The sequence below is a fragment of the Saimiri boliviensis genome, chromosome 11, assembly GCF_048565385.1.
Source record: "Saimiri boliviensis isolate mSaiBol1 chromosome 11, mSaiBol1.pri, whole genome shotgun sequence".
In the NCBI taxonomy this organism is placed as follows: Eukaryota; Metazoa; Chordata; class Mammalia; order Primates; family Cebidae; genus Saimiri; species Saimiri boliviensis.
The window spans coordinates 25,215,431-25,238,865 of NC_133459.1; the positions used below are offsets into that span (position 1 = coordinate 25,215,431).

The 23,435-nt window shown below is 48.1% G+C and overlaps 1 protein-coding gene across 1 annotated transcript; it reads left to right on the plus strand.

The window, feature by feature from the left end:
• Nucleotides 1-1,347: 1,347 nt before the first annotated feature.
• NUDC (nuclear distribution C, dynein complex regulator) lies at nucleotides 1,348-23,113 on the plus strand. The gene is made up of 9 exons (XM_003921263.3): nucleotides 1,348-1,551; nucleotides 5,052-5,129; nucleotides 18,324-18,527; nucleotides 18,620-18,685; nucleotides 19,232-19,351; nucleotides 19,446-19,640; nucleotides 22,087-22,170; nucleotides 22,265-22,383; nucleotides 22,845-23,113. The coding sequence occupies exons 1-9, from the start codon at nucleotides 1,471-1,473 to the stop codon at nucleotides 22,894-22,896; spliced, it is 999 nt and encodes a 332-aa protein (XP_003921312.1). The 5' UTR covers nucleotides 1,348-1,470; the 3' UTR covers nucleotides 22,897-23,113.
• Nucleotides 23,114-23,435: the final 322 nt, after the last annotated feature.

Below are 23,435 nucleotides of genomic sequence, written 5' to 3' on the forward strand. Positions count from 1 at the left end.
CTGAGAGTCACTAGAACCCTGGAGGCAGAGGTTGCAGTGAGCCAAGATCGTGCCACTGCAATCTAGCCTGGGCAACAGAGTGAGACTCTGCCTCACTAAAAAAAAAAAAAAAAAAAGACTAGAATAAATTGTAGAGAGATGGAAGGTAAGGGAGTAGAGAAACAAGCAAACAAGTTTGTTGTAAATGAGAGCTAAAAATTGGGGAGGTACCAGCAGAAGAAAGTGCGTCATGGAATAATAATTTAAAAATAGGGCTGGGCATGGTGGCTCACACCTGTAATTCCAACACTTTGAGAGGCTGAGACAGGAGGAGGAGGGTTTGAAAGCAGGAGTTTGAGACTTAGCCTGGGCAACATAGAGTCCATCTCTACAAAAAAAAAAAAAAAAAAAAAAAAAAAAAAAAAAAAAAAAAAAGGCAGGGCATGGTGGTGTGCAACTGTAGTCCCAGATACTCGGGAGGCTGAACTGGGGAGGATGGTCTGAGTCCAGGAGTCCAAAGCTGCAGTGAGCCATGATGGCGCCACTGCACTCCTGCAACAAAACAAGATCTCATCTCTAAAAACAAACAAAAAGACATTAAAGCATGTTTGTATATTTAAAGGAATGATCCAGAAGAAAGATATTTGTGATGCAGAAGCTAAAAAAAAAGGGATAGTTACAGAGCTAGAGTTCCTAAGAAGACTAAGATGATGACATTCATTGCACAAGTGGAAGGATTAATTTGGATGGCTGCGTCCTGTCCCTGCATTAACAGAAGTGAAGGCCAATTTAGCACCTGTCATAATTTCCTGGGCCCAGTGCAAAATGAAAACATGGGCCTCCTTATTCCAAAATTATTAAGAATTTCAAAGCTACAACAGGAAAGCATGGAGCGTTTCTCAGCCTGGGCCCTGTGCGACTGCAATTTGTATGCCCACGAAGCTGGCCCTGGTCAAGTATGTAACGAGGTCGATGAGGAGGAGGGACAGGAGGAGGTTGTCCTCTGGGTAAGTCCCTTCTAGGATTGGAAGAGATGACTAAGGCTACTTTCAGCTTCACTGTTTCACAAGCTGGGAGGCCATTAGCAACGGAGAGAAGCTAAACTTATCCCTTTTTAACTTCCAACCCTGCCAGATTTGAGTCCAGAGCTTTCTAGAAGTCTCCACGGCATCGGGTGACCATAGCAACTCATGCCAAACTCTCGGGCCCACGGCTCCGCCCACCAGTTCGTGGACGCGCTCGTTGATTGGCTCAGAAAGTCGACCAATGGCTGGTGAAGCGGGCTGCTTGCCGCATGGTCAATGGCCGCTGGCCGGGAGGAAGGCGGGAAGAGAGGGGAGGAGGCGGGCCTGGGCGGCCGCGCGCGTGCGTGTTTCCGGCTCCGCTGCGGAAGGCGGACGACTGGAGCTGTTGGGCCCAAAGCTACGCGAAGGTGCTGAGAGAGCGCGGGACTAGAGTGCAGGGTTCGGGACGTGGATCGGAGCCGGCGCAATGGGCGGAGAGCAGGAGGAGGAGCGGTTCGACGGCATGTTGCTGGCTATGGCTCAGCAGCACGAGGGAGGCGTGCAGGAGGTAACGGCCCGCGCGGCGTCGGCCCACCCGGCCGCCCTGGCCATGCTCCTTCCGCCCTTCTTTGCCTTCGAGGGCGGAGACCCACCCCTGGGCCTCGCGGGCTTCTAGAATGCCCCCACATTCTCACTGCGCCCAGCTTCCGGCTCGGCCGCCCGCCAGCAGGTCTCACCGGGTTCGCATCAGTCCCGGGCCTCCGGCGCCCCTCAGTAGTTCCTATCTTAGCAATTCCCGCGTACCTGAGCGTGGGATCCCCCTTTAGTCTCACATATGCCCTCAACCCCGTTTCCCCTTCGATGAAGGCTTCCCAGGAGCATCCCTTCGTAAGAACCATCCCAAATATCGTGATTTGCATCCACCAAGGAAGGCTTGGGGCGAGTCGACGAATGTGTGCGGTGTGGGCTCGGGGTGATGTTAGCGCGTGGTCTTGTTAGGCCTTGAATGGGGGAATAGGAGGCCTGTGTTCACAATTAGTTTCCACCACCTACCAACTCGGAACCTTTACATCTCTCCAAGCCTCAGTTTCCTTGTTGATGAGACAGCTCCGAATGCCAGTTTCCCCCATACTAGATTAGTGAAGAACAGTGAGTTCTCAGTAATAAGGCTTTTTCATTCAACAAGTATTTGTTGTGTGATTGATGTGTGTCCCACACTTAATGCGACCGGGGATGCAAAAACCTGCCCTTGTCCTGATAGAGCTTACAAAGAGCTTTTCAAAGGCATAATTCGTGCCCTGTGACAGACACAGTAACACATAGTGTATAAATAATAGCCGAAAGTTACAGGTAGAAAAGTCTGTCAGGATCAGAACTCTAATTTTGAGAGCCAGAGAAGTGACATGGATTTGCCCAGATCACGCAATACATGTGGTCCTGGCCTAGACAGGTCATTGTGCTTCCTGGAGTCCATGGCTGATTGTGTCTCAGTGGGAATAGGTTTCCATTGAACTTTCCATTCCTATTCTTTGACCTAAGTGTCTGTGGTGACCAAGGACTTCCGAGCCCTTTGTGGTGGGGAGAGTATTTCTAGTTTGCAGGTGTGAGAAGCCTACCTGTCTCCATACCCCTAAATTGTTGATACAAAACTGGATTGCGAAGCGAGTTCTTTTTTTTTTTTTTTTTTTTTTTTTTGAGACGGAGTTTCGCTCTTGTTACCCAGGCTGGAGTGCAATGGCGCGATCTCGGCTCACCGCAACCTCCGCCTCCTGGGCTCAGGCAATTCTCCTGCCTCAGCCTCCTAAGTAGCTGGGATTACAGGCACGTGCCACCATGCCCAGCTAATTTTTTGTATTTTTAGTAGAGACGGGGTTTCACCATGTTGACCAGGATGGTCTCGATCTCTCGACCTCGTGATCCACCCGCCTCAGCCTCCCAAAGTGCTGGGATTACAGGCTTGAGCCACCGCGCCCGGCTGCGAGTTCATTTTTGAGCAAATTGAAAAAGTGTCTGGAAGCAACGATTGAAACCATTGAGATATGTTCTAGCATCAGATTTAGACCCACTCTTGGGCAAATTAAGGGTTTGTGTGTGCTGACCTTAGGTCACCACTAGGTTGTTTCATTCAGCAAGAATTTTATTGAGCATGTACCCATAGCCATATCTGGTGCCCTGCAATGATGGGTAGACTAAGCCATGGTTTATGGTTCCTATTTGTAAGGTGTTTACCCTCTGCCAGTGGGTCTCTTGCTCTGTGCCATACATTGCTAAAGGCCTCATCTCCATGACCTCATGATCCTTACCAGGTCCCTAGAAATAGCTACTATATCTTACTCCTGTTCTGAGAGTTAAGAAACTATTGCAAAGTCAAAAACTAATATGTTTCAGTCTGATACTTAAAGCCATGTCTTTTTTTTTTTTTTTGAGACAGAGTTTCGCTCTTGTTACCCAGGCTGGAGTGCAATGACGCGATCTCGGCTCACCGCAACCTCCACCTCCTGGGTTCAGGCAATTCTCCTGTCTCAGCCTCCTGAGTAGCTGGGATTACAGGCACGCACCACCATGCCCAGCTAATTTTTTGTATTTTTAGTAGAGACGGGGTTTCACCATGTTGACCAGAATGGTCTCGATCTGTAGACCTCGTGATCCACCCTCCTCGGCCTCCCAAAGTGCTGGGATTACAGGCTTGAGCCACCACGCCCGGCTTTTTTTTTTTTTTAATTGAGACGGAGTTTCACTCTTGTTACCCAGGCTGGAGTGCAATGGCGCGATCTCAGCTCACCGCAACCTCCGCCTCTTGGGTTCAGGCAATTCTCCTGCCTCAGCCTCCCGAGTAGCTGGGACTACAGGTGCGCGCCACCATGCCCAGCTAGTTTTTGTATTTTTAGTAGAGACGGGGTTTCACGATGTTGACCGGGATGGTCTCGATCTCTTGACCTTGTGATCCACCCGCCTCGGCCTCCCAAAGTGCTGGGATTACAGGTGTGCGCCCGGCCTTAAAGCCATGTCTTTAACCACTTGGCTACACTTGTACCCCAGCCAGAGTTAGTCAATCTTATCCTCCTTTGAAGTGACTTCATTTGCTCCTCTCCCTCTTGCTTTGACCCAGTAACTTAGCCAGTGTCTGTTTTTTTTTTTCTTTCAAGATAGTGTCTCACTCTGTAGCCTAGGCTGGAGTGCATGGCGCCATCTTGGCTCACTAGAACCTCTGCCGCTTGGGTTCAAGCAATTCTATATCAGCCTCCCAAGTAGCTGGGACTATAGGTGCCTGTCACTGCCCCCCGGCTAATTTTTGTAGTTTTTAGTACGGATGGAGTTTCACCATCTTAGCCAGGCTGGTGTTGAACTCCTGACCTCGTGATCCACCCACCTCAGTCTCCCAAAATGCTAGAATTACAGGTGTCAGCTACCACACCTGGCCTTTTTTTTTTTTTTTTTTTTTTTTTTTTGGAGACAAAGCCTCACTCTGTCACCCAGGCTGGAGTGCAGTGGCACGATCTCTGCTCACTATAACCTCTGCCTCCTGGGTTCGGGTGATTCTCCTGCCGCAGCCACCGAGTAGTTGGGCTTACAGGTACCCACCACTGCACCTGGCTAATTTTGATGCTTTTATTAGAGACAGGGTTTCACCATATTGGCCAGGCTGGTCTTGAACTCCTGACCTCAAGTGATCCGCCCACCTGAGCTTCCAAAGTTCTGGGATTACAGGTATGAGCCACCGCGCCTGGCTTTAGCCAGTGTCTTGACGGGCTTTTTACTTTCCGGAGAGTAAAGCTGGGCCCAGGCTTTTCATGCCCTGGATGCAGAGGAGTGTTCTGTACAGTTAGGCTGCTTCTAGCATCACAAGGAAAGTGAAACGTGCACACATCCATGCAGGATATGAGAAATCTGCTTCATGGTAGAAGTGACTAAGATAACCTTATGCAGAGGGTGTCTCCTCAGTTGGAAGGCTCAGAGGAAAAATAGGCAAGTTCTAAGTGCCCTCCTAGACAAAAGAAGCTGACTTATGTGCAGTTGAAGGGTTCACTATGGCAGCTCCACAGCTTTGATCTTCTCTCCCTCTTTCAGCTTGTGAACACCTTCTTCAGCTTCCTTCGACGCAAAACAGACTTTTTCATTGGAGGAGAAGAGGGGATGGCGGAGAAGGTAAGTGTTAGAAACCGCTGTCCTTTGGGCAGCTCTGAGTCTTCAGAAGAAAAGCTCACCTGGCTTTGCTTTGGCGTAATAGTAACATTCAGCAGAAGCGAAATGCCAAATGTTAGGAAGGGAAGCAAGCTTTCCTTTCCTCAAGCTCCACTCCTTGTTCAGTGCTCTACCTACCTTATTTCCCATGATTTTTGCAATTCTACAAGAGGGGCAGGTGTTAACTATTCCTGTTGAGGAAATTGGCTCAAGAGAGTTTTGTACCTTGTCCAAAGTCTTGCACTGAGTTGTGTGAGAACCAGGGTTGAACCCAGTCTGTTGTAAACCTGCCTTCTGCCCTTGACATAGTGCCTCTCAGTTCCTTTTCCAATGAGGAGGTTTTTTATTTTATTTTATTTTTTTATTTTATTTTATTTTATTTTTTATTTTATTTTATTTTATTTTTTTTTTGAGACAGAGTTTCACTCTTGTTACCCAGGCTGGAGTGCAATGGCGCGATCTCGGCTCACCGCAACCTCCGCCTCCTGGGTTCAGGCAATTCTCCTGCCTCAGCCTCCTGAGTAGCTGGGATTACAGGTACGCACCACCATGCCCAGCTAATTTTTTTGTATTTTTAAGTAGAGACGGGGTTTCACCATGTTGACCAGGATGGTCTCGATCTCTCGACCTTGTGATCCGCCCGCCTCAGCCTCCCAAAATGCTGAGATTACAGGCTTGAGCCACCGCGCCTGGCTAGGTTTTATTTTTATTTTATTTATTTATTTTATTTATTTTGAGACGGAGTTTCACTCTTCTGCCACGCTGGAGTGCAGTGGTGCAATCTCGGCTCACTGCAACCTCTGCCTCCTGGGTTCAGTTGATTCTCCTGCCTCAGCCTCCCGAATAGCTCGGATTATAGGCATCTGCCACCAAGCCCAGCTAATTTTTGCATTTTTAGTAGAGATGGGGTTTTACCATGTTGGCCAGGATGGTCTCGATCTCCCGACCTTGTGATCTGCCTGCTTTGGCCTCCCAAAGTGCTGGGGTTGCAGATTTCAGCCACCACACCCGGGCTATTTATTTTTTTGAGACAGAGTCTCACTCTTGCCCACGCTGGAGTGCAGTGGCACAATCTCAGCTGACTACAACCTCTGCCTCCTGGGTTTAAGGAATTCTCGTGCCTCAGCCTCCTAAGTAGCTGGGATTACAGGCACACGCCACCACACCCAAGCTAATTTTTGTATTTTTTGTAGAGATGAGGTTTCACCATGTTGGCCAGGTTGATCTCAAACCTCTGACCTCAAGTGATCCACCCACCTTGGCCTCCCAAAGTGCTGGGATTACAGGTGTGAGTCACTGCACTCAACCTGAGGAGGTTTTAACTAGTTAACCTGAGAGTTGAGAATGGGCAAATGTTAGAAACTGATGCTTAGAAAGAAATTTAGGAATACTCAAAGCCATGTCTTCCCAGATCCTGTGACTCAGAGTTCAAGGATTTTTATTTTGTAGTATTGATTCTGAGATCTTGAACTTTTTTTTTTTTTTTTTTTTTTTGAGACGGAGTTTCGCCCTTGTTACCCAGGCTGGAGTGCAATGGCGTGATCTCAGCTCACCGCAACCTCCGCCTCCTGGGGTCAGGCAATTCTCCTGCCTCAGCCTCCTGAGTAGCTGGGATTACAGGCACACGCCACCATGCCCAGCTAATTTTTTGCACTTTTAGTAGAGACGGGGTTTCACCATGTTGACCAGGATGGTCTCGATCTCTCGACCTCGTGATCCACCCGCCTCGGCCTCCCAAAGTGCTGGGATTACAGGCTTGAGCCACCGCGCCCGGCTGAGATCTTGAACTTCTTTCTGATTCCTTAAAGTTGTAATTACATTTTTGAAAATTGTTATATCATGAGGACTGTACCTCACTTAGCCGTTATCTTTTTTTTTTTTTTTTTTGAGATGGAGTCTTGCTCTTGTCACCCAGGCTGGAGTGCAGTGGTACAATCTTGGTTCATTGCAATGTCCACTTCTGGGGTTCAAGCAATTCTTCTGCATCAGCCACCTGAGTATCTGGGATTACAGGCATGCACCACCACACCCTGTGCTATTATCTTTATAATAGACATCAATAAGAGACATAATAAGGAGACATATTGCAAACTGTTTTCTGTGGCTTCAAAGTTCTAACAAGTTAGTAAACTCTTTAATGTGTCCTGAAGGTTTGAGGTCACTCTGTCATAGACACATTACCTAAGAGTTAGAGTCCTATGTTCTCGGTCCAAGTATGTCACCTAGTTGAGTTCCCACCAGTTCTCTGGTTCTTTCTATCTGTAAAATGGGAGAAAACAGACCCCTTCTAGCTCGGGTATTCTTTCTGTGTTGTCACTGTCACCTCTGATTTTTCTGTGGGCCAGACTACCTTACAATATCAGTAGTCTAATTTTTTGTGTGTTTGAGACAGAGTTTCACTCTTACTGCCCAGGCTGGAGTGCCATGGTGCGATCTCTGCTCATCGCAACCTCCACCTCCTGGATTCAAATGATTCGCCTGCCTCAGTATCCTGAGTAGCTGGGATTACAGGCATGCGCCACCACGCCCAGCTAATTTTGTACTTTTGGTAGAGATGGGATTGCTCCATGTTGGTCAGGCTAGTCTCCAACTCCCGACCTCAGGTGATCTGCCTGCCTCAGCCTCCCACAGTGCTGGGATTACAGGTGTGCGCTATCGTGCCTGGCCTAATTTTTTCAATGAATATTTATTGAACACTTAATGCTTCGGATTGTGTTAGGCCCTATACCAAACCCTTTGGGATTGCAGAGGTGAATACAGATGTTCTTTGTTTTCATGGATCTCACAGTGTAGCCAAAAAAATAAAAATAAAAATAAAACCAACCAAGCAGTGAAAAAGTAGTGGTTGTTGGGGCAGAAGCCCTGGGAACATAAAGCTAACCTAGGATGGGGGCTCAGAGAAGACTTTGTGAGGAAGTGATGCTTCAGGTATGAAGGATGAATAGCTGGAAGAAGGGAGAGAGGTGAACCCTTGTGTATGTGTACTTGAGGCAGGGTCTTGTTCTGTTGTCTCAGTTGGAGCACAGCAGCACAGTCTACCCATCTTAGCTTCCCAAAGTGCTGGGACTACCTAATTTTTCTTAACTGTAAGAGAGTAATCCTTATCTCACAAGGCTGTTAGGAGGATTAAAAAAAGGCAGCCAGGCGCAATGGCTCACCTTTGGGAGCATTTTGGAAGGCTGAGGTGGCAGATCATGAGGTCAAGAGATCAAGACCATCCTGGCCAACATGGTGAAACCCTGTCTCTACTAAAAATACAAAAATTAGCCAGGTGTGGTGGCATGCAAGTGTAATCTCAGCTACTTGGGAGGCTGAGGCAGAAGAATCGCTTGAATCTGGGAGGTTGCAGTGAGCGGAGATAATACCACTGCACTCTAGCCTGGCAACAGAGTGAGACTGTCTTCTTTTTTTTTTTTTTTTTTTTTTTAAAGAGCCGGGCACAGTGGCTCAAGCCTGTAATCCCAGCACTTTGGGAGGCTGAGGTGGGCAGATCATGAGGTCAAGTGATCAAGACCATCCTGGCCAACATGGTGAAACCCTGTCTCTATGAAAAATACAAAAATTAGCTGGGTGTGGTGGTGTGCACCTGTAGTCCCAACTACTCAGGAGGCTGAGTCAGGAGAACTACTTGAACCTGGGAGGCTGAGGTTGTGGTGAGCTGAGATTGTACCACTGCACTCCAGCCTGGCAACTGGCAACAGAGTGAGACTCTGTCTTTAAAAAAAAAAAAAAAAAAAAAAAAAAAAAAAGGCAAAGGTCCACAATTCACTTCAGAATCCCTTGGGGCCACATGTGTTTTGGGGTTTAAAATTACTTGGATTTCAGGAAGACAATGCAGGATATATAGTGTACATTATATAAAATACTCCAATCCCAGGGCCAGGAGCTGTATCCTGTAACAAAACACATTAATACTTCTGCAGAGAAATATGTATATCAATATACATACCAAGTGGCAGAAACGAAGGGTGTAAAACCTCATGCCACAAACTTATAAAATATACAAAAGCACTTTTGGTTTTTATAGTTTTTGAGGGTAGGACTTGTAGACTTGAGTACAGCCATAGTGATCTAATCAATATGATATTGATAGAAGAGGAGAAAAATGGACAAGTGAAATAGAATAGAGAATCCTGAAATACAGTTTAGCATTTATGAGGATTTTTTTTTTTTTTAAGATGGGGTTTCACCATGATGGCCAGGCTGGTCTTGAACTCCTGACCTCAGGTGATCCACCCACCTCGGCCTCCCAAAGTGCTAGGATTACAGGTGCAAGTCACCGCACCTGGCCATTTATGAGCATTAAATATGTCTAATGTGGTAATTCAGTTCATTAGGCGAAGCATGATTTAATAAGTCTTACTGCTACATGGATTTTTTTTTTGGTAAAAAAAAAACAACAAAATTTACCATCTGTCATACTTTATAAAAATAAATTACAGATAAGTCTTGTAAGGAAAGCTAGGAAACTAGTCTTGTGTGGGGGAGACTTGAAGATTAGAAAACTGGAAGCTGTAAAAGAAGTAGCTGTTCTGTTTGCCTCTTCAAATCCTGAAAATTCATAAATGGTAAAAGAGACATATTTAAGTCAATTGAAGAATACTAGATTATGAGAAAATATGCAGTGCAGAGGGCAAATAACACTTAATTGTTAATTTCATATTTAGGAACTCATAAATAAAAATTAGCCAGGCCTCATGGCACATGCCTCTAGTCTCACCTACTTGGGAGGCTGAGGTAGGAGGATTGCTTGATCCCGGGAAGTTGAGGCTACAGTGAGCTGTGATTGCACCATTACACTCTAGGCTGGGTGACAGTGTAAGACTTTGTTTCCAAAAAAACAAAACAAACCGTACAATGAGGTACTATCTCACATCTGTTAGGATGACATCTATTAAAAGGAAAAACAAAATAACAAGTGTTGACAAAGATAGGGAGAAACTGGAACCCTTGTACACTGTTGGAGAGAATGTCACATGGTGCATTTGCTATGGAAAACATGGCAGTTTCTCAAAAAAATTAAAAAATAGAACTATCATATGGTCCAGCAGTCATGCTTATGGATATATACCCCAAAGAAGGATTGAAAGGAGGATTTATTTGCACACCCGTGTTCACAGCAGTATTACTCACAATAGCCAAAAAGTGGAAGGAACCAAAGCCTCCATCAGCAGGTAAATGGATAAACAGAATGTGATTTAGACATATTCTGGGATGCTAGTCTGCCTTAAAAGGGAAAGAGGCCGGGCGCGGTGGCTCACGCCTGTAATCCCAGCACTTTGGGAGGCCGAGGCGGGTGGATCATGAGGTCAAGAGATCAAGACCATCCTGGTCAACGTGGTGAAACCCCGTCTCTACTAAAAATAGAAAAAAAAGCCGGGCGCGGTGGCTCACGCCTGTAATCCCAGCACTTTGGGAGGCTGAGGCGGGTGGATCACAAGGTCAAGAGATCGAGACCATCCTGGTCAACATGATGAAACTCCGTCTCTACTAAAAATACAAAAATTAGCTGGGCATGGTGGCGCCTGCCTGTAATCCCAGCTACTCGGGAGGTTGAGGCAGGAGAATTGCCTGAACCCAGGAAGCGGAGGTTGCGGTGAGCTGAGATCGCACACTCCAGCCTGGGTAACAAGAGCGAAACTCCGTCTCAAAAAAAAAAAAGAAAAAAAATTAGATGGGCATGGTGGCACGTGCCTGTAATCCCAGCTCGGGAGGCTGAGGCAGGAGAATTGCTTGAACCCAGGAGGTGGAGGTTGCGGTGAGCCGAGATTGCGCCATTGCACTCCAGCCTGGGTAACAAGAGTGAAACTCCGTCTCAAAAAAAAAAAAAAAAAAAAGAGAAAGAAATCCTGTCCATTGCTACATGGATGTACCTTTGAGGACCTCATGTTACTGAAATAAGCTGGTCACAAAAGGACAAAAACAGTTGATCCTTTGTATCCGTGAGCTCTGCATCCATGAGTTTAACAAACCACTGATGGAAAATATTTGAAAAAAAAATTTTTTTTGGCCAGGTGCAGTGGATCATGAGGTCAGGAGTTCAAGACCAGCCTGGCCAAGATGGTGAAACCCCATCTCTACTAAAAATACAAAAGTTAGCTCGGTGTGGTTGTGGGCGGCTATAATCCCAGCTACTTGAGGCTGAGGCAGAGAATTGCTTGAACCCAGGAGGCGGCAGAGATTGTAGTGAGCCGAGATCATGCTGTTGCACTCCAGCCTGGGCAACAGAGCAAGACACTCTCTCAGGTAAAGAAAAAAAAAAAAAGTTAAATGACTATACAGTAATAAAAAATAATACAAATTAAGCCCAGCATGGTGAGCACACCTGTAATCCTAGCTACTTGGGTTGCTGAGAGGGAGGATTGCTTGAGCCCGGGAGTTTGAGATCAGCCTGGGCAACATAGCAAGACCTTGCCTACCCCCCAAAAAAAAACTCCACAAATTTTAAAAAATACAATCTAATTATTTACATACATATCACTTACATTGTATTAGATATTAAGTAATCTAGAGATAATTGAGAATATACAGGAGGATGCATGTAGGTTATATGCAAATAAAATGCCATTTTAAATTTATTTATTTATTTTCACAGAGTCTCACTCTGTTGCCAGGCTGGAGGGTAACGCGTTGATCTTGGCTCACTGTGACCTCCACCTCACGAGTTTGAGCTATACTCCTGCCTCAGCCTCCCAAGTAGCTGGGACCACAGATGTGTGGCACCACACCAAGATAATTTTTGTATTTTTAATAGAGGCGGGGTTTTACCGTGTTGGCCAGGATGGTCTCGATCTCTTGATCTCATGATCCGGCCTCCTGTGCTTCTTCGCAAAGTGCTGGGATTACAAGTGTGAGCCACGGCGCCTGGCCTAAGAAGCCATTTTATATAAGGGACTTATCCTGGGATATAGTGTTGGGGAGTGGTCCCGGAACCCATCCTCATGGGTATGGTAGGACTGCCATATTGCATGCCACTTACATATAATTGAAGGCATATTTTTGGATTAGTAAATATCTTGTGACTTTTTTTTTTTTTTTTTGAGATGGAGTTTTACTCTTGTTGTCTGGGCTATAGTGCAGTCGCATGATCTCAGCTCACTGCACTCTTCGCCCCATGGGTTCAAGCCATTCTCCTGCTTCAGCCTCCTGAGTAGCTGGGACTCCAGGTGCATGCCACTGCACCCAGCTAATTTTTGTATTTTTAGTAGAGACAGGTTTTGCCGTGTTGGCCAGGCTAGTCTGAAACTCTAGTAGCCTAACTCCTGAGCTCAGGAGATCCCCCCGCCTCAGCCTCCCAAAGTGCTGGGATTACAGGCATGAGCCACCATGCTTGGCCTACAAAAACAAACCAAAAAAATTTAAAGAATTTTAAAAAGTAAATCACAAGAGACCTCTTTTTTTTTGAGGCAGAGTCTTGCTCTGTTGCCCAGGCTGGAGTGCAGTAGCACAATCTCGGCACACTGCAACCTCTGCCTTCCACGTTCAAGCAATTCTCTGCTCCCAAGTAGTCGGGATTACAGGCGCCCGCCACCACATCTGGCTAATTTTTTGTGTATTTTTAGTAGAGACACAGTTTCACCATGTTGACCAGCCTGGTCTTAAACTCTTGACCTCGTGATCCAGTCACCTCAGTCTCCCAAAGTGTAGGGATTACAGGTGTCAGCCACCGAGCCTGGCCTGCAATTTGTTTTTTGAAGACATATTGTGGTATGTCCTGGCAAAGTTTCCCACAATCTGGATTTTGTATATTGCATCCTAAGAATGGTTTTTACTCACAACAGCTCTGACACCAAATGTATGGTTTTTTTCTACCACTTAACCAGCCTCCAGTTCTCTAGACACCAACTGGGTGTCCTACATTTCAGTTGAATTCTGACACTAACTGCCCAGAATTACTGCAGACTGCATAGGTTAAGGACTCAGTCCCATAAGGTTGCCCCCACTTGACACACCAGTCATAAGTTCCAGATTCCCTCATGTACTTCTGATCAACCAGGTGTAAACTGGGGCTTCCCATGACCACCTTTTCAGGTTTAATAATTTGCTAGAATGATTCAGAACTCAGGAAAGTGCCTTATTTACTGTTACTGGCTTATTGTAAAAGACATAACTCAGAAACAGCCAAATAGCTGTGTAGGGCTAGGTATGGGGGTGGGGCATGGGGCCTCCATGCCCTCTCTAGGTGTGCCACCCTCCCAACACCTTGATGTATTCACCAACCTAGAAATTCCAAACCCCATTGTTTAGGGGTTTTTGTTTTGAGATAGGTTCTCACTCTGTCATGCAGGCTGTAGTGCAGTGGTGCAATCTCAGCTCACTGTAATCTTTGGGTCATAGCAACCTCCGGCTCCCAGGCTCAAGCAATCCTGTCACCTTATCCTCCTGAGTAGCTGGGACTGCAGGCATGTGCCACCATGCCCAGCTAATTTTTCATATTTTTAGTACAAATGGGGTCTCACCATGTTGCCCAGGCTAGTCTTAAATTCTTGAGGTCAAGCAATCTGCCCACCTTGGCCTTCCAAAGTGCTGGGATTACTGGTATGAGCCACTGTGCCCAGTAAACTTAAATATTTGCACAGATGTAGTTCTCCAGTGAGCTAGCATTGTATTCATTTATTTAATGTGTTTATTTTTTTTTTTTTGAGACAGAGTCTTGCTCTGTCTCTCAGGGTGGAGTACAGTGATGTGTGATCATGGCTCACTGCAGTCTTGACCTCCTAGCCTCAAGCAATCCCCCTACCTCAGACTCCCAAGTAGCTGGAACTACAGGCATGTACTATTATACTCAGCTAATTTTTGTATTTTTTGTAGAGACAGGGGTCTTCCTATGTTGCCCAGGCTGGTCTCAAACTCCTGGGCTCGAGTGATCTGTCTGCCTCTGATTCCCAAAGTGCTGAGATTACAGATCGAGCCCCGATGCCCAACCTGGATTAGCAATTTTTTTTTTAGAGACAGAATCTTGCTGTCGCCCAGGCTGGAATGCGGTGTCTCGATCTTGGCTCACTGCAACCTCTACATCCTGGATTCGAGCGATTCTCCAGCCTCAGCCTCTGGAGTAGCTGGGACTGTAGGCGCGTGACACTATGCCCAGCTTTTTTTTTTTTTTTTTTTGAGATGGAGTTTCGCACTTGTTACCCAGGCTGGAGTGCAATGGCGAGATCTCAGCTCACCACAACCTCTGCCTCCTAGGTTCAAGCAATTCTCCTGCCTCAACCTCCTAAGTAGCTGGAACTACAGGTGCACATCACTATGCCCAGCTAATTTTTGTATTTTTAGTGGATACGGGGTTTCACCATGTTGACCAGGATGGTCTCGTTCTCTTGACCTCGTGATCCACCTGCCTTGGCTTCCCAAAGTGCTGGGATTATAGGCATGAACCACCGCGCCCGGCCTTTTTTTTTTTTTTGTATTTTTAATAGAGATGGGGATTCACTATGTTAGCCAAGGATGGTCTCAATCTCCTGACCTTGCGATCCGCCTGCCTTGGCCTCCCAAAGTGCCGGAATTACAGGCGAGAGCCACTGCATCCAGCCTGGATTAGGATTTTAATAACAGCTATTTCATAAAATTCTTCTGCCTTCTGAAAAGTATTTGAGAAGGCTGGCATGGTGGCACATGCCTATAGTCCCAGCTACTGGAGAGGCTTAGGTGGGAGAATCACTCGGGCCCAGGAGTTTGACACCAGCTTGGGCAACATAGTGAGACCCCCCCGCCCCATCTAATGGAAGGGGAAAAAAAAGAAGAAAGGGGGAAAAAATATAGAAAAAAAAAAGTTCTATGGGAGTTTTTGGGAAGGAAAGAGGGTACTTATTTGTTGAGAATCCCAAAAGGTTTTGGGAAGATGTGGCATCTGAATGGCCTTGAAAGAGAAAGTAGGATTTGGATTGAGGATTGGCAGAAGGGTGTTCCCAGGTGCAGGAAACAGAAGGAACAAGGCCCAGGGTTGGGGAAGTGTGTGATAGGAATAGAATTACAGAGGAAAAGCCTAAATCCACCTGGGAGAGGGCATGGCTGTGACCCACACACCTGGGTCTGATCTTGAGGGCTGAGGAAGAACTCCCAGGACATCAAGGTCAGCAAGGAGCAGGCCAGGTAGGAAGGACCTGTGCAGGGAGAGGCTGAGAGGCATAGGCTCTGCATTGCAGGCCATGGGGAGCTGTGGTCCATTCTACATCGGGGCTGCTGACATTTTTGCAAGAGGTCCAGACCCAGTAAGTGACAAGTTTGACCTTAGGCAGTAAGGATAGTGGAATGGTATGTCTGGCAGGCTTGGTACCACATGGTGTTCACAGATTACTCTTTGCTTTCTCCTTGGGCACTGGATGATTGGTAATGCCACTCCTTAAATTGGGAACCACAGGAAGAGAAGAAGGTTGCTGAGGGCACTGGCTTATGGATGAGGCAGGGGAGGCCCCCAGCTGGCTCTGAGGATCACAGCAGGTGGTCCCTGTTGCACTTTGAGTAGTCAAAGAACCTTTTGGATCTGTGCCTTAGATGAGGGCATGCCTGCTCTTCCCCTCCTATTTCACTTTCCTCTAGACATCACCATAGCTACTACCCTTCAGTCCCTATTTTCCTAGGGGTCCTGTGTCAGGGCAGCTGGGAAGTGGTCAAAGGGGTAGGGTATGGGTCCATTGTTCCAGCAAATAAGGATAGGGTAGGTGGGGGAAATAGAATTTCTCAGGTGGCCCTCAGTGAGAATCCCTGCCAAAGTTAGCCCCTGTTGTTTACTCTTTGGGGTATGTCATCCCCCTCAGATGTGTTGTAGACCCCTGGGGTGGTCAGGTTCAGGACCTCACACCTTCAAATTCAACCTAAATAACCCTCAAGGTTTGCCCTACTCAGGCTGGTAGGAACCACTCTACTTCCTCATCTCCCAGCTCAGCTCAGGGAAAGCTTATGTTCACGTAAGCCTGTTGAGTGGTTTGGGGTACTGTCCTGGGCCTATTCTGAGGGAAAGCAACAGGCTTGGCTTTACAGGAGGCCCAGCCCTCCCCACCGTGGTTGGCTGTGTTTCCCAAAGATGTGTCCAGTGACTGAAGCTTGAGTCTGTGACAACCTCTGGGTAGGCTTCCACACCCCTGGGGTTATCTGTCTGAGGCTGGGCCTAGGTCAGGCTGATGGGAGGAGGGGTTAGAGGCTGCTGTGATTGGCCTTGACTCTGCCTGGTGGTTTAGCTCTGCCCTTGCTTAACCTCCAAGAGCTAGGAAAGAACAGTACAAATGGTATGTGACATGATTCAGTGGAGCTGGGAGAGGGGAGGGCCCTGCTCCCACCTCCCTTTGGCCACTGGTTGGCAAATGGCTTTAGTTCAAGGTCTCTCTGATGAGGGACTTGGGACCAAGGCCCTGTGGTGGAACAGCCTCTGCTGGCACAATTATCTCATGACCTGTCATTTCTATTGACAGCAGAATGGCCTCCCATACCAGTTTAACTCGTGGTTTAGGGGGCACTTTTGGTGTTCTTTAACCTTGTAGAGTGTGGAGCTACTGTAGTGTGGCATGAGGCTGAGGGTTTGGGAATAGCAGTAGAAATTGGCATCAAATGGTTGAGAATCCACAGGGCATAGCAGAACCCCAGGTCTGGGGGCCCATGGGTGACTTCTGTGACCTTGAGCCCTTGCAGAGCTTTCCCTGCAGTTCTGCCTTAGAGATACTTGAAAGAGGGTTTATTGACCACTGATCACGTGGTGAGTGCCTTGTAAGGCCTCTAGGGGTGTGTGTGCACACTGTGTATGGGTTGGCATCGAGTTGACTTTCCTATGTTCCTGGGCCAGAGGTGAAACTTCAACACTTGACTGGTTGAGTTGGTCTGCCAGATGACCTGACAGAGGGGACAAGACATTTTAGGCAAAGAACAACACATGCCAAGATTGCTTTTATTTATTTTGAGACAGAGTCTTGTTCTGTTGCCCAGGCTGGTGGCGCAGTCTCTGCTTACTGCAACCTCTGCCTCCTGGGTTCAAGTGATTCTCCCAACCTCAGCCTCCCAGGTAACTAGGACTACATGCGTGTGTCACCACACCTGGCTAATTTTTTATATTTTTAGTAGAGACAGGGTTTCACCATGTTGGCCAGGCTGGTCTTGAACTCCTGACCTCAGATGATCTGCCTGTCTTGGCCTCCCAAAGTGCTGGGATTACAGGCGTGAGCCACTGTGCCTGGCCTCGCACTGGGCTCTTGATGTGTGCTGTCATACTCAATCCTCATGACGGATAAGGAAACCGAGGCTTAGAGTCAAAGTTGTTCATTTGTCTAAGGCCAGGAACCAAATAATGACAGTTGGCCATAGTATGGGGGGTTAGTTAGTTAGCCCTTGGGTGGCAGGGAGGCTGGCTAGCACATCATGGCGTGGAAACATCCTGAGAAGGTGTAGTGGAGAAAAAGGATTTGAAGTTGACAGCTTGCTGGCTGGAGAGAGGGAGACCAGGCTCTTCTCTCGAGAAAGCTTCCTGGCTTTCTGCTAACGTGGCCTTCCTGAGTGTGGCGTCAAGTCTTGCATAACTGGACTGTGGTCTTGGATGCACTAAGAGTAAGAATGATCAGTCAGAGGAGCAGGTCACTGTGGGCCTGAGAACTCAGGAAAGGCTTCTGAGGGACTGAGGCTTGAATTTTTGCTTGTAACAGCATCACTTTTTTATTTTGTTTTTTTTTGAGACAGAGTCTCCCTCTGTCATCCAGGCTCAAGTGCAGCAGTGCGATCTTGGCTTACTGCAACCTCCACCTCCCTGGTTCAAGCAGTTCCCCTGCCTCAGCCTCCCAAGTAGCTGGGATCACAGGAGCACGCCTAGCTAATTTTTTTGAATTTTTAGTAGACACAGGGTTTCCCCATGTTGGCCAGACTAGTCTTGGATTCCTGACCTCAGACAGTCTGCCCACCTTGGCCTCCCAAAGTGCTGGGATTACAGGCGTGAGCCACTGCACCCAGCCAAGCATGCACTTTTAAAAACAGCCAGTTTCTTGAGACAAGTGGTTTGCATGTATTCTCATTTCAGCTCTATGAGATAGATGTATTTTCCTCATTTTGCAGATGAGGAAACTGAGGTTCTGAGGGTAGTGCTTTGCCCTTTCACCCAGCAGGTGGGGGTGGGGGCTGGACTCCAGGCTATGGGACACTGTCCCCTGCTCTGATGTCTCATGGTCTTTCTTCCCTCTCCAGCTTATCACTCAGACTTTCAGCCACCACAATCAGCTGGCACAGAAGGCCCGGCGGGAGAAGAGAGCCCGGCAGGAGGCTGAGCGGCGAGAGAAGGCGGAGCGGGCGGCCAGGCTGGCCAAAGAAGCCAAGTCAGAGACTTCAGGGCCCCAGATCAAGGAGCTAACTGATGAAGAGGCAGAGAGGCTGCAGCTAGAGATTGACCAGGTGAAGGGTGGGCTTCCCTCCTCCATTCCTCAGATCCCCACTGGCACTGAGCAGTGGGGTCCTGTTGCCAACTGCTGTGTTCCTTGCCCCAGAAAAAGGATGCAGAGACTTACGAGGCCCAGCTCAAGAACGGCAGCCTTGACTCCCCAGGGAAGCAGGTGAGATGGACTGGAGGCACTTGGGATGAGACAGGAGTTTGGAATTTCCAGAGAATCTCCTGTCTACTGCCTTCTCTGGAATACCGTTCCTTATCCTATCCCCTCCCCTCCTGGCTTTGGGAATCTTCCCCATACTTTAAGATCACACTCAGAGACATTGAACCAAAGGATCCAGGTTAAAAAAAAGTAAAAACCCATTGACCTTAACCCATTTATGGTAGAAAAACCGAAGAGTCAGAGAGGGCAGTGCCTATTACAGGTCCCATCTGAGGTTGCCTGGGTTCTGTGGGCCCAGCCATATCCTTTGTCACATGGTATAATAGTCTGAGCTCCTCTCAGGCAGAGATCAGAACCAAGTTTTACCTGGTTCCCAGTGGACCAAGGCTTGGGGATCTGCCCCTCTGTGGAGTGGGCAGGGACCAGGTCTCTTTTCTTTTGTGGCTGTATGCCCAGTGCTACCTCTGGGCTTGGCCCAGTGAGGAGGGTTCATTCTGTATCTGTTCATGTCTGTCAAGTAAGTAGCTAAGTGTCCCTGATTGTAAGCAGGAGACTGAGGAAGATAATGAGGAGGAAGACGAGAAGGACAAAGGAAAACTGAAGCCCAACCTAGGCAACGGGGCAGACCTGCCCAATTACCGCTGGACCCAGACCCTGTCGGAACTGGACGTGAGTGGCAGGGACCAGAGGTGAAGCTTAGGGAGCCAGCCTGGGGTGCTGGCAGCACTTGGTGGCCCCTCCTGACTGCCTCTGCCCTATGCAGCTGGCAGTCCCTTTCCATGTGAACTTCCGGCTGAAAGGGAAGGACGTCGTGGTGGACATCCAGCGGCGGCACCTCCGGGTGGGGCTCAAGGGGCAGCCGGCGATCATCAGTGGGGAGCTCTACAATGAAGTGAAGGTGGAAGAGAGCTCATGGCTCATTGAGGATGGCAAGGTGGTGACTGTGCATCTGGAGAAGGTATGTGAGGCCCAGCTCTTCTGGCATGGGGTATTGATGGAAGAAGAAGGGAGAATGTGTGCTTATTTTACTCCGGAGCCATGCTGGAGGCATTCTGGAATTATCTTACTTAATTCCCATGACAACACTCTTTAAAGTAGGTCTGTCCCTATTTTTTGTTTTCTTTCTTTTTTTTTTTTTGAGACAGAGTTTCGCTCTTGTTACCCAGGTTGGAGTGCAATGGCGCGATCTCGGCTCACCGCAACCTCCGCCTCCTGGGTTCAGGCAATTCTCCTGCCTCAGCCTCCTGAGTAGCTGGGATTACAGGCACGCGCCACCATGCCCAGCTGATTTTTTGTATTTTTAGTAGAGACGGGGTTTCACCATGTTGACCAGGATGGTCTCGATCTCTTGACCTCGTGATCCACCCACCTCGGCCTCCCAAAGTGCTGGGATTACAGGCGTGAGCCACCGCGCCCAGCGTTTTTTTTTTCTTAAAGACAAGTCTCACTCTGTTGCCCGGACTGGAGTATAGTAACACCTTCTTAGCTCACTGCAGCCTTGAACTCTTGGGCCCAAGCAATTCTCCCACCTCATCCTCCTGGTAGCTAAGACTACAGGTGCACACCACAATGCTCGGCTAATTTTTGTTGTTGATTTTTTTTTTTTTTTTTGTAGAGATTGGGGGGAAGGGGGTCTCCTTATATTTCCCAGACTGGTCCTGAACTCTTGGCCTTAAGTGATCTTCCCACCTCAGCCTCCCAAAGTGCTGAGATTACAGGCTTGAGTTAGGAAAAGAAATCACTGATTTACCCAAAAGCTCGTACCTCTGGGAAGGGGTGGAGTCAGGATTGAAACAGACTTAGATCCTAAGGCTGCCTTTTTTTTTTTTGAGGTAGAGTCTTGCTCTGTCACCCAGGCTAGAGTGCAGTGGCATGATCTTGGCTCACTGCAACCTCCCACCTTCCAGGTTCAGGCAAGTCTCCTGTCTCAGCCTCCTGAGTAGCTGGGATTACAGGTGCCCACCACTGTGCTTGGCTAATTTTTATATTTTTAGTAGAGAGGGGTTTCACCATCTTGGCCAGGCTGGTCTTGATCTCCTGACCTTGTGATCCACCCACCGTGGTCTCCCAAAGTGCTGGGATTATAGGCTTGAGCCACCGTACCCGGCCCAGCTGCTTCTTTTTCACTAGGTTTGTACATGCATTCAGTTCATCAAATACTTGAATACCTACTCTGTGCCAGATACCGTTCTTGTTCTAAGTGCTGGAAAGAGAAAAATGAACAAAACGTAGGAAAATCAGTGTCCTCAGGAAGTCTACATTCTCAACCTCACTGCCTTCGAAGAGAGATGGGACACAGACACCAGTAAATAAAGGTGGTCTCTGAAAAGGGCCAAGAGTCTAAGAACTTCCCAGGGCACGTAAGGCCCTGTCCCAGCCTGCCTGACTGGCACTGGCTGCCCTCACTCACCCCTCCATGCCCCTGCACTTGCTTTTCCTCCCAACTGGAATGTCTTTCCCTGCCTTTTAAATTTATTTTTTATTTTTTGAGACAGGGTCTTGTTCTCTCACCCAGGCTGGAATGCAGTGGCGCAATCATGGCTCACCACAGCCTTGACCTGCAGAGCTCAAAACGACCTTCCCACCTCAGCTTCCTGAGTAACTGCAAGCGCCACCCTACCTGGCTAATTTTTAAATGTTTTTTGTAGTGACAGGGTCTCATTATGTTGCCCAGGCTGGTCTGAAACTCCCAGGCTCAAGGGATCTTTCTGTCCCAAAGTGTTGGGATTATGGGTAGGATCATTGCACCTGGCACTTCTGTGCTTAAAAATTTTTTCTGGCCGGGCACGGTGGCTCACACCTGTAATACAGCACTTTGGGAGGCCGAGGCGGGCAGATCACAAGGTTAGGATTAGAGACCAGCCTGGTCAACGTGGCGAAACTCCATCTCTACTAAAAATACAAAAAATTAGCCAGTGGTGGTGGGCACCTGTAATAATCCCAGCTACTTGGAAGGCTGAGGCAGGAGAATTGCTTGAACCCAGGAGGCAGAGGTTGCAGTGAGCTGAGATTGTTCCCCCTGTACTCCAGCTTGACTCCATCTAAAAAAAAAAAAAAAAGTTTTTTTTTTTTTCTTCTCATTTTAAATCTGGTGTACTGCTTTCTGTCTTAAGGCTCAGCCCAAGGGTCACTTTCGAACTTTTCTCCCTCCACCCTGGATGAATATCTCCCTTTCTGCTTTCTTCTTCCCCTTATCACACTGATTTTTAACCGTTTGCCTCTGTGCCTCCCCCAGCTGCAGGGAGGGCAGTCTTGCTCATTTGTACCTCTGGACCCAGCACAGGCCTGCATGGGTCTCAGGTGCAGGATGTGGATGGGAGAAGAGAGTTTGGTTGTGAAGGGGTTAAGGGGTGATTCCTGGTGCACAGAGCAGGCCACCTCTTACCCCCTGGTTCTCTTCACAGATCAATAAGATGGAATGGTGGAGCCGCTTGGTGACCAGTGACCCTGAGATCAACACCAAGAAGATTAACCCTGAGAATTCCAAGGTGAGCCCTGGCTGGTTGGGGGAGCTTCAGCAGGAAGGTGAAGGCCTTAGGTGTTTCCAGAGCTTTACCCATCCCTGTCACCGCTTGCTCCCAGTTGTCAGACCTGGACAGTGAGACCCGCAGCATGGTGGAAAAGATGATGTATGACCAGAGACAGAAGTCCATGGGGCTGCCAACCTCAGACGAACAGAAGAAACAGGAGATTCTGAAGAAGTGAGCAATTCAGAGATGGGGTTGGGGGAGGGTGGGTGCCTGGGGGCTTAGACAGCACTGAATGCATCATTGAACCACCTCAGGAGCTGCCCTGCCCCCTTTCCAGCTATGTTTATGGCTTTATGGCTTTGGCTTGCCTACTCTAGTCACTTGCTGAGGTCATCTTGAGGGCAAGGCCAGCTCATGATAGGAGGTAATAGCCGGTCATTGCCACCTACAGGAAAACGATGCCAGTGTTGGCGCCTCAGCTTCCAGCCTCAGGGCTCAGATGGGCCTCAGATACCCTGGCCTTGCTCCTGCCCGGCCTGGCTCAGTGTTGCTGAAGTCTAAAGAGATTAGATTTGACACGGGGGTGCTGGGAGAAGGGACAGCTTTAGAAGAGAAGGGGGTGCTGGGAGAAGGGACAGCTTTAGAAGATAAGGATGAGCTGTTTCATCATCTTCCTGCTTCCCTTTCTCCAGGTTTATGGATCAGCATCCGGAAATGGATTTTTCCAAGGCCAAATTTAACTAGCCCCTGTTTTTTCCTCCCTGAACTCTTGGGGTTGAGCTGCAATCACCCAACTTTCTTTTCCACTCTTCTCTGGGACTTGTGGGCCTCAGGGCTTGGGGCAGGCATGGGACTGGCCCAGGCACACAGGTCCCAGGGTATCAGGAGAAAGGCTGGGGCTTGGGGTCCTGTGCTCCCCAGTTGGCCCACTGTTACACATTAAAGCAATTTGCCCAGCTCCTTTTGTGTCCTCTCTTGTCTCTGGCATTTCTCTGGGGCACAGGCCCTTTATGGCTGCTGCTGGGAACTGGCAGTTTGGCTTCTAGCCTAGATTCTGCCATGTGACCTAGAGCAAGTCCTTGCCCCTCTGTGGGCCGCAGTTTCTTAAAGGGAAGATTAAAACAAGGCTTTTAGTCTATGTATGATTCTGAGCAAAGGTTGAGTTTTTCTGGCTACAGAGACTAGAACACATGTCGCATTCTCAAAGGAGCACGTGACCCAGCAGAGTTTTAAGACCACTGGACTTGATCCAATTCCCACTTCCCACTGCAGCGGGCCTGTGT